We start from the raw sequence: 11,728 nt of genomic DNA, 5'->3' as shown, positions 1-11,728 counted from the left end.
CTCTGCCCACCTCCCAACTCTACCCATCTCTCAATCCTACCCACCTCCCAACTCTACCCACCTCCCAACACTACCCACCTCCCAGCTCTACCCATCTCCAAATACTTCCCACCTCCCAACTCTGCCCACCTCCCAACTCTACCCACCTCCAAATACTTCCCACCTCCCAACTCTACCCACCTCACAATTCTACCCACCTCCAAACTCTACCCACTCCAAAACTTTACTCACCTTCCATCTTACCACCACCCATCCCTACCAATTTCCAATTTCTACCCCCAATCCCTACCCCCCTCCTCCACCCTTAACCCTAGTTTCGCCTCAGCTTATGTAGCGCAGGTAAATATTGCACTCACCCCCATGTCACGTGACGCCACCAACCAATCAGCACACATGTGCACGTTCTCTTTCTGAGCACAGCTCTTCAAGTTTTTAAGTTTCCAGAATTATTCCAGGATTCCTGCTAACAGTCTGACATACACGCCAACTCACATCAAGCGCCTTCGGCTTGCGTGAGGGATTTGTGTTGGATTTTTCTTAGCGTCTATATTAGATTCTTCTCTTCTTCAATCATGGTAAGTATTGCAGTGAAAACAGTTGCAGTTTAAAACTTAAGCTAAAGATTTCACCAAACAACAGTACTTGAGGCTGCCCGTTAACTATCCTAGTCATCTGAAGAACGAAAGAATCAGACGGACTAGCGATTGAAAAATAAAGTTTTTAAATTAACTCATCTTTCGAGAAATAAATCGAATTAGCTGTTCAGTCACTAAGACCAAACGATTACAATTCAAAGCTTAATTAAAAATTATATTGTTGATCCTGCAGTCTTGATCCGACCGTAATTGACTTGATTTAAAATGTCTAAATATAGCATAAATTGAGTAACTAATCCCCCCCCCCCCCCCCCCCCATTACTGTGCCTGTCAGTCCGGGTCAGGTTGACGAGCCTCTACCTTCCCTCCAATTAGATTTACAGCAAATTTCCTTGACTAGGCAGGCTAGCATCTCTCAGCTAAGTAATAGATTAGCGTCCAAGTTTGAGTAGTCTACACGAAGGCATGTTGCCGGGGAAGAGGGGGGGGGGGGGGGGGAGAGACACGGGAAATGGGTTACCTGACGATAACACAAAGAAACCCAAGAGTTATTTTTTTCGCTACTTATGCTGGTGAGGAGAGGGAGAAACTTGAGGAACGCCGATAGACAGCGCAGCACTTTGATACATTTTTATTCATTTAACCAATTTCTAATTGAAATTAAAAACAAAACAACAACAACCTTATCCTCATACATAACTCAAATCAAATACTTTGTTTAAACATTTATTTCTAAAGCGTATTTCTAGTTTGTGTAGGCCTATATACTACTGTACATATTATTTGGCGCCATCTTTTACTGTGCCAATCAGTAAGAAACAAAGAAAATAAACACATTTTAAGCAATGAAGGCTAAGGCGCTTGTCCAGAGATGAATACATAATGCGTATCTTCTGAGTGGTGCATTCAGAAACATTGGATTCTATTTTTTCTTATAAGCACCAATTGCTCCAATGAAACATAAAATCTTATGGATCATTGTTAAATTCACTAAAATTTAAAATATGTTACGTCAGCGCCTTACTCACCTGTTGTACATCTTCACAAAGACACACACTGCAGATAATCTTATCTCGAGACATCATACATGCACGACCCCTCAGTTACCCACAATGACCCCTCAGTTACCCACAGTGACCCCTCAGTTACCCGCAATGACCCCTCAGTTACCCACAGTGACCCCTCAGTTACCCACAGTGACCCCTCAGTTACCCACAGTGACCCCTCAGTTACCCACAGTGACCCCTCAGTTACCCGCAATGACCCCTCAGTTACCCGCAATGACCCCTCAGTTACCCACAGTGACTCCTCAGTTACCCGCAATGACCCCTCAGTTACCCACAGTGACCACTTAGTTACCCACAGTGACCCCTCAGTTACCCACAATGACCCCTCAGTTACCCACAGTGACCCCTCAGTTACCCGCAGTGACCAGTCAGTTACCCGCAGTGACCACTCAGTTACCCGCAGTGACCACTCAGTTACCCACAGTGACCCATCAGTTACCCGCAGTGACCCCTCAGTTACCCGCAGTGACCCCTCAGTTACCCGCAGTGACCCCTCAGTTACCCGCAGTGACCCCTCAGTTACCCGCAGTGACCCCTCAGTTACCACCCCAGGTGACACACGATCTGGGGACGGTACTGATAGACACAGTGGCGTCACACGATGCTGTGACCAAGGGTGTCGCCCCCCCCTCTGTGTGACCCTCTACCTTGACGGTGCCACACTCTTCCTTGGCGATGTCACCCTCTTCCTTCATGGTGTCACCATATATTAAAAAAGTGTATAACTATAATAAGCTATTAAACTAACCGGAAAAGCAGACTTTCCCATCAAAGTTAGTTATATTTCCTTTTGATGCTCCCCCCCCCCCCCCTTTTGGCTTGTGTCACGAGTAACTTGGTGCGGTCCGCCCAAGTTCACCCCCCCCCTCCCTAAAGTTTTAAGTGCCCCTTCCCCCCCCCCCCCCCCTGAGAAAAATGACTGAAAGGAACACTGTTCGTGTTACCATTTATGGATTATCCCCCCTAATTTGTTAAAGACCAAATTATTTGGAGTTTTCTTGTTACAAAAAAATTAGCATGATTTAGCATGCATTTTTTCGGGGTAAAAATCTCGTCATGGTTCTGAAATATTTTTTGTTTACTTTCAGAGGGAATGTATCTCGATCCACGTGGGTCAGGCAGGTGTGCAGATCGGCAACGCCTGCTGGGAGCTGTACTGTCTGGAACATGGCATCCACCCCGACGGAGTCATGCCGTCTGATAAATCAGTGGGAGGGGGAGATGACTCTTTCAATACTTTTTTCAGCGAGACAGGGGGAGGCAAGCATGTGCCGAGGGCCGTGTTTGTTGATCTGGAGCCAACTGTTGTGGGTACGATAATTCGTCTGCACACATAAGTCACTTCAGTAGGCTTTTTATTTGTAAAGTCGCAGATTAATAGACTCGATTGTAGCTCTAGTACTGATTTAGTACAAGTAAAGATGTTACGGATATGACGACTCATACGTCAGATGAAGTTAAATGAAGTAGTTTAGATAACTGTCTAGTTCTACGACTAGTGACAATATCTATTTTCATGGCTCAACCTCGTTTAGCTTTGATCTTAATGTTATCTCTTTGACAAATTGATAGACATAAAACATCGAAAATTAATTAGTTCCATGCGGTAACTAGTCGTCACCTAACTAATTTTAAAATGGTTTTTTACATTTTTTTACACAAGACAAAAATGTGATTTAAAACGGATAAAACACATACAACAAAAGCTCATCAACAGGCTAACACAATAAAAACGACACATACTAAAGGACACATAACAAATGACACAGCCCAATGACAACCATCACATGTCACAAAAGTACATTAAAAGGGACAGGACCAAGGACTCTCATGAGATGACACGTCCTAATGATAGGTACAAAATACACCCAATTAACGTTACAACAGCAGCAAATATCACAACCCAGAGAAACCGACCACACGCTAATCCAGAGGCTAACCCTAGCCCAGGGACTAAGCCTAAACCTAACACAGACTAACCCACACCTACGGACTAGCCCTAACCCAGACACTAGCCCTAACCCAGACTAACCCTCACCTACGGACTAGCCCTAGCCCAGACACTAACCCTAGCCCAGCCCTCACCCAGACACTAACCCTATCCCAGCCCTAACCCAGAGACTAACCCTAACCCAGACTAACCCTCACCTACGGACTAGCCCTAGCCCAGACACTAACCCTATCCCAGCCCTAACCCAGAGACTAACCCTAGCCCAGACACTAACCCTAACCCAGCCCTAACCCAGACACTAACCCAGACACTAACCCTAGCCCAGCCCTAACCCAGAGACTAACCCTATCCCAGACACTAACCCTAACCCAGACACTAACCCTAGCCCAGCCCTAACCCAGACACTAACCCTATCCCAGCCCTAACCCAGAGACTAACCCTAGCCCAGACACTAACCCTAACCCAGACACTAACCCTAGCCCAGCCCTAACCCAGACACTAACCCTATCCCAGCCCTAACCCAGAGACTAACCCTAACCCAGAGACTAACCCTAACCCAGACACTAACCCTAGCCCAGCCCTCACCCAGACACTAAACCTATCCCAGCCCTAACCCAGAGACTAACCCTAGCCCAGACACTAACCCTAGCCCAGCCCTAGCCCAGACACTAACCCTCACCCAGACACTAACCCTAACCCAGACTAACCCTAACCCAGACACTAACCCTAGCCCAGCCCTAGCCCAGACACTAACCCTCACCCAGACACTAACCCTATCCCAGCCCTAACCCAGACACTAACCCAGACACTAACCCTCACCCAGACACTAACCCTAGCCCAGCCCTAACCCAGAGACTAACCCTAGCCCAGACACTAACCCTCAACCAGACACTAACCCTATCCCAGCCCTAACCCAGACACTAACCCAGAGACTAACCCTCACCCAGAGACTAACCCTCACCCAGAGACTAACCCAGACACTAACCCAGAGACTAACCCTAGCCCAGACACTAACCCTCACCCAGACACTAACCCTAGCCCAGCCCTAACCCAGAGACTAACCCTAGCCCAGACACTAACCCTCACCCAGACACTAACCCTATCCCAGCCCTAACCCAGACACTAACCCTATCCCAGCCCTAACCCAGAGACTAACCCTAACCCAGACACTAACCCTAACCCAGACACTAACCCTAGCCCAGCCCTCACCCAGACACTAACCCTATCCCAGCCCTAACCCAGAGACTAACCCTAACCCAGACACTAACCCTAGCCCAGCCCTAACCCAGACACTAACCCTATCCCAGCCCTAACCCAGAGACTAACCCTAACCCAGAGACTAACCCTAACCCAGACACTAACCCTAGCCCAGCCCTCACCCAGACACTAACCCTAGCCCAGCCCTAACCCAGAGACTAACCCTAGCCCAGACACTAACCCTATCCCAGCCCTAACCCAGAGACTAACCCAAGCCCAGCCCTAGCCCAGACACTAACCCTCACCCAGACACTAACCCTATCCCAGCCCTAACCCAGACACTAACCCAGACACTAACCCTCACCCAGACACTAACCCTAGCCCAGCCCTAACCCAGAGACTAACCCTAGCCCAGACACTAACCCTCACCCAGACACTAACCCTATCCCAGCCCTAACCCAGACACTAACCCAGAGACTAACCCTCACCCAGAGACTAACCCTCACCCAGAGACTAACCCAGACACTAACCCAGAGACTAACCCTAGCCCAGACACTAACCCTCACCCAGACACTAACCCTAGCCCAGCCCTAACCCAGACACTAACCCTAGCCCAGACACTAACCCTCACCCAGACACTAACCCTATCCCAGCCCTAACCCAGACACTAACCCAGAGACTAACCCTAGCCCAGCCCTAACCCAGAGACTAACCCTCACCCAGACACTAACCCTATCCCAGCCCTAACCCAGACACTAACCCAGAGACTAACCCTATCCCAGCCCTAACCCAGACACTAACCCTCACCCAGACACTAACCCTAGCCCAGCCCTAACCCAGAGACTAACCCTAGCCCAGACACTAACCCTCACCCAGACACTAACCCTATCCCAGCCCTAACCCAGACACTAACCCAGAGACTAACCCTCACCCAGAGACTAACCCAGACACTAACCTAGAGACTAACCCTAGCCCAGACACTAACCCTCACCCAGACACTAACCCTAGCCCAGCCCTAACCCAGAGACTAACCCTAGCCCAGACACTAACCCTAGCCCAGACACTAACCCTCACCCAGACACTAACCCTATCCCAGCCCTAACCCAGACACTAACCCAGACACTAACCCTCACCCAGAGACTAACCCAGAGACTAACCCCCACCCCCAGATGAGGTGCGACAAGGCATGTATAGACGCCTGTTCCACCCCGAGCAACTCATCACCGGCAAGGAGGACGCAGCCAACAACTATGCTCGCGGTCACTACACCATTGGCAAGGAAATCGTCGACCTCGTCTTGGATAGAATCCGGTATGCCACCCCCACCCCCAAAATAGCATTTCAACTAAATTAATTAGAAAATCAATACCAGACAGAATTCAGTAGTTACAACATCAGTTTTAATAAACAACAAACATGTTTTAAGATATCAGGGTTATATCAAAATACTTAGTTAAAAATGTATTTTAAATTTCGCTTGTCAGTGTAACAAACGAAATTTTGTATGAAATCAGTAAAATAATATGGGTATTTATAAAATTGTTTCAATTTAAGAAATGAACTTGGCAATTCACTAAATTTGTTGAAATCAACATCACCAGAAAACTGTCTGACCAATGTACGGGTCTCCAAGGGTTCTTGATTTTCCACTCTTTTGGGGGAGGAACTGGGTCAGGATTTACCTCCCTTCTCATGGAGCGTCTCTCTGTGGACTACGGCAAGAAGTCTAAGCTTGAGTTCTCCATCTACCCAGCACCCCAGGTTGGTATCCCAGCACCTCCCAGCACCCCAGGTTGGTATCCCAGCACCTCAGGTTGGTATCCCAGCACCTCCCAGCACCTCAGGTTGGTATCCCAACACCCCAGGTTGGTATCCCAGCACCTCCCAGCACCTCAGGTTGGTATCCCAGCACCTCAGGTTGGTATCCCAACACCTCCCAGCACCTCAGGTTGGTATCCCAACACCTCCCATCACCCCAGGTTGGTATCCCAACACCTCCCAGCACCTCAGGTTGGTATCCCAACACCTCCCAGCACCTCAGGTTGGTATCCCAGCACCTCCCATCACCCCAGGTTGGTATCCCATCACCCCAGGTTGGTATCCCAGCACCCCAGGTTGGTATCCCAGCACCTCCCAGCACCTCAGGTTGGTATCCCAACACCCCAGGTTGGTATCCCAACACCTCAGGTTGGTATCCCAGCACCTCCCAGCACCCCAGGTTGGTATCCCAGCACCTCCCATCACCCCAGGTTGGTATCCCATCACCCCAGGTTGGTATCCCAGCACCCCAGGTTGGTATCCCAGCACCTCCCAGCACCTCAGGTTGGTATCCCAACACCCCAGGTTGGTATCCCAACACCTCCCAGCACCTCAGGTTGGTATCCCAGCACCTCCCAGCACCTCAGGTTGGTATCTCAACACCCCAGGTTGGTATCCCAACACCTCAGGTTGGTATCCCAGCACCTCAGCATCTCAGGTTGGTATCCTAGCACATCGTGTACTACGAGAACGTAGTAGCACTTTACCTAACTTCAGTCTCCAGATTATTGAAACGAATGTCGTTTACTTTTAAAAACACTTTCCATAATTCTTTGCTTAAACTCTAGCGCTAGATGAATTGATGAAAAAATTCTCCAACACACAGGTATCCACTGCAGTAGTGGAGCCCTACAACTCCATCTTGACCACCCACACGACCTTGGAACACTCGGACTGTGCCTTCATGGTGGACAACGAGGCCATCTACGACATCTGCCGCAGAAATCTGGACATTGAACGCCCCAGCTACACTAACCTGAACCGTTTGATTGGCCAGGTTGTCTCTTCAATCACAGCCTCGCTCCGGTAGGTGAATTGTGCCCAATTCAAACATATCACAATCAGGGGGGGGGGGGGGGAAGGACACTGTTAAAAGTATATATTTTCTATATAAATTTCATTTCGTTCGGGGGTGGGGGGGGGGGGGCTCAGAGATGCCTGGAAAAAACTCTGACAATACATTTTCAAAACAGGGCACATTTGTGCCAAAATGTTACAATACATTTACATAAAAGTACACAAACAAAAATGGTGCCAAATACATTATGTTAGAATTTTAGTACACCATTCCCCCCCCCCTCACAACAAAATCCTTCTTACGCCACTAGAAAAATTAAAATGTTTTTTTTTGCATAGCGTGTGATTTCGTCCTATCTTACTTACTGCTAACAATAACATCACTTTATGGTGTTTTCTTGATACTATTTGGTTCATAATCCATCAAAACATGGTTGCTATGACGCTGAATTGATCAATTTGTAGGTTTGACGGCGCCCTCAACGTGGATTTGACGGAGTTCCAGACTAATCTTGTGCCCTACCCCCGTATCCACTTCCCTCTAGTCACCTACGCCCCTGTCATCTCGGCGGAAAAAGTGAGTTCTATTTTTAACTCTCAAAGTCTGCTTTTATCCACGGTTTAACAAATAACATTTCGATGGTACTTTCAAAGATAGGACCAACGTATTTACTCTCCGTGTTGACCACCGCAGGCCTACCATGAGCAGTTGTCTGTGGCTGAGATCACCAACGCCTGCTTCGAGCCGTGCAACCAGATGGTCAAGTGTGACCCACGTCACGGCAAGTACATGGCCTGCTGTCTGCTGTTTAGAGGGGACGTCGTGCCTAAAGACGTCAATGCCGCCATTGCGACTATCAAGACGAAGCGCACCATCCAGTTTGTTGACTGGTGCCCCACAGGCTTCAAGGTTTGTTCTTCAATATTAGCTGAACTAACATTTTAACAAAATAAATCGAGAGTGATCTCCCCTATACTTTCTAGAATATTCTTATATAACACTATGGGGTATGGCAACTCGGGATATAGACACGATTTTAAATCTATTTTTAATTACTTAAACTTTTTAAAATAGAATACAATCTCGTAAAAAAAAAAAAAAAATTGCGCACCAAGTGAACACTAACAAAATGTGTATAAATAATAGTGCGGAATATTATTAGTACTTTATAAATTCACATGAGTTTTTTGAGAAATCGGAAATAGCATAAATTACACCTTCCAGTCAACGGAAATTACTCAAAATTAGAAAGAAGGCAGAAAATTAGCTCTTTTACTTACACGTGAAATTTCATTTATCTATCTGAAATAGTACTCAAGTAATAGGCTTTTGAAAATTGAAAGTAGAAAAAGTTCCACTTCCGGTTATCGGAAATCGCTGAAAAGTTGATACAGATCTACAAATTTAATATAATACTTATATGTGAAATTTCATCAACCTAGCTGTAACGGTACTCAAGTTGTCGTGTTTACAGACACACACACACACACACACACACACACACACACACACACACACACACACACACACACACACACACACACACACACACACACACACACACACAGACATACGGACAAGGTTGCAAAACTATATTTTTCCGACTCAGGGAGGTGTAAATCGTAGAGATTTGCAAAAATCTCTCTTTTTTTTTTTTTTTTTTTTGCACGATTACAATACTTTCTCTACAGGCCTACTTCGTATACAAGAAAGTAAAAGCATCAACTATTTATTGTATCTCAAGTTGTAAGAAATCAGTGAACATTTAAAAACTTTAGTGGCAAAAATTGTGTTTAATACCTCTAGGTTGGCATCAACTACCAACCACCCACTGTGGTACCTGGAGGTGACCTGGCCAAGGTCCAGCGTGCCGTCTGCATGTTGAGCAACACCACGGCCATAGCTGAGGCCTGGGCTCGACTGGACCACAAGTTTGACCTGATGTACGCCAAAAGAGCATTTGTCCACTGGTAAGTCTTGGGCCACCTATGCAACTGTATGAATAGTATAATATGACATACACATGTTTACACATTCTTTTCTTTTTACTTAATTGTTATCCGGCACTTGAGAGATACACATTGATGTCTTGGCGATGGTGTATGTAGCATATAGATCTAGGCGGATCTAACTGCCTAGGACTTGGGATCTTTGCGAATAAATGTATCGAAATGAGTGGCGTAGCGAGGTCGGGTGTCACCCGGTGCGGCACTTAATGGTGTCACCCCCTAGAGGCGTAGCGACCCTTTCCGGGGACAAACGGTCAATTTTCGATTTGCACCCCCCCCCCCTCAAACTTTCGATTTGCACCCCCCTCAAACTTACGATTTGCACCCCCCCCCCCCCCTCAAATTTTTCTCTATATGTTTTGCTATTTTTTGCCTTGGTGTCACCCCCCTAAATAGTGTCACCCGGTGCGGTCCGCACTCCCCCCCCCTCGTTACGCCTCTGTCGAAATGTACACATTTTTCGCTTCCTTCCATTTTTTTATGCAATTTTATAGATCTAAATATAAATATTTATTGGAGGCCTGATAAAAAAAACAAAAAAAAAAAAAACAAACTCAAAGCTAGATCAGCCGAACCAGTGGTGTAATGAAAGAAAGCAATGTTTTCTTGTCTTGTAGGTATGTTGGCGAAGGCATGGAGGAAGGCGAATTCTCCGAGGCCCGTGAAGACTTGGCTGCCCTAGAAAAAGACTACGAGGAAGTTGGGGTAGACTCAACGGAAGTGGAACCCGCAGAAGGAGAGGAAGAATACTGAGTCACGGGACAAGGTCAACAACTGTAAAAAAAAAACACCCCAACTATTTCTGGATAGCTGCTGTTAATTAGCTTCATAAAAATTATATCATTTTTATCGTTTTAAATGCAAAAAATAAGTTTATATCAGAACTAACACATATTTAACACAAATAATTGAATACATGATATATTAAATAAAACAAGCTTTGAAATTGTACCTCTGAGTTTAATATTGTGACCAGCTTCCTCTGTCTGTCTGGATCGAAACTGGCGAGCCAAATTTCGACCTCTTCTAACCGACTAATTTCTCTGAAATTTGGCACGAGGGTAAAAAACCGATGACAATGCAATCCAGTGGCGGAACTAGAAAAAATGGGCCACCCCGCAAAAAAATTTTTTGGGCCCATATATATATATATATATATATATATATATATATATATATATACACATATATATATATAATAGGATCCTGTATACGAAAATACGAAATACGTACGTAGTATACTCAATACGGGCTTGACCGAAATTCGAAAAATAGTAAAAATTCATAGTTTTTATTTTAAATTAAAATATGATAAATCACATAATTTGTGTGTGTGCTATTGGCCTGCTTTGAAATTCTCTGTTTTAATGTCTGACACACTGCTTATTAATTTAAAAGTCGGTCAAAAGAATATCAAGCAGAAAAGCTTTGTATGTGTAATGGTTTCTCGCGTTATGATTATTTTTATGTTTTTAGTATTTATATTATTAGTTTTTAATACATTTCCTTTTTATTCTGTCATTTTTATTATGTGTTTAAAAAAAAATTAAGAGAAGTAATTGCTTTTTAATTTGTTTAGTGCAAATCTATTAAAAATTTCTTAAGAGCACACATATTTAACTATTTAAAAAAGGGAAATAAGTCATGGGAGTGGTTAGAACGTTTGCCTATCTTTCACACTACAAGTCATGTAGCCTATATATTTTTTTCCTTTACGAAATAGCAAGTGTTAGCTACTGTAGAATATCACTACTGTATTAGATCTGTTTTGTTTTTACTAGAAAATTATTTTTTAACTATAAAAAAAATTGATTATGGTCAGCTCTGGGCCCCTAAACGGCCTTGGCCCCCCCGCATTGCGGGGTCTGGCGGCACTGTAGTTCCGCCCCTGATGCAATCTCACTTCAAATTTGACTTAATTTTATGCTTAAAGAATAATTAAAAATTTCCTATACAAAGTAATGTTTACTGCGCTATTTTACGCACATTTTTTCCTGTTCATTTGATGCACAGTTGTTTTTAGTCATGCAACGCTTTTTTTATTATATTAAAAATTTTAAGTACTGAAAAAA

At 45.1% G+C, this 11,728-nt stretch overlaps 1 protein-coding gene across 1 annotated transcript; it reads left to right on the top strand.

The window, feature by feature from the left end:
* The first annotated feature begins 410 nt into the window (after positions 1-410).
* On the top strand, positions 411-10,607 carry LOC131952744 (tubulin alpha chain, testis-specific). The gene is made up of 9 exons (XM_059315561.1): positions 411-575; positions 2,752-2,974; positions 5,981-6,122; positions 6,413-6,572; positions 7,456-7,655; positions 8,112-8,223; positions 8,341-8,556; positions 9,454-9,617; positions 10,274-10,607. Exons 1-9 carry the CDS (start codon positions 573-575, stop codon positions 10,407-10,409), a joined length of 1,356 nt encoding a protein of 451 aa, XP_059171544.1. The 5' UTR covers positions 411-572; the 3' UTR covers positions 10,410-10,607.
* Positions 10,608-11,728: the final 1,121 nt, after the last annotated feature.

The sequence above is a fragment of the Physella acuta genome, unplaced genomic scaffold, assembly GCF_028476545.2.
Source record: "Physella acuta isolate Inbredline_101_S28 unplaced genomic scaffold, ASM2847654v3 ptg000890l, whole genome shotgun sequence".
Lineage (NCBI taxonomy): Eukaryota > Metazoa > Mollusca > Gastropoda > Physidae > Physella > Physella acuta.
Note: the sequence above shows the minus strand (reverse complement) of the source record. Positions and strands in the feature narration are given on the sequence as shown.

What these genes read in the sequence shown, in the direction of transcription:
- LOC131952744 (XM_059315561.1), top strand. An exon ending in TCAATCACAGCCTCGCTCCG is followed by an intron (nt 7,656 to 8,111) that starts GTAGGTGAATTG and finishes ATCAATTTGTAG; the next exon opens with GTTTGACGGCGCCCTCAACG. An exon ending in GGTGCCCCACAGGCTTCAAG is followed by an intron (nt 8,557 to 9,453) that starts GTTTGTTCTTCA and finishes TAATACCTCTAG; the next exon opens with GTTGGCATCAACTACCAACC.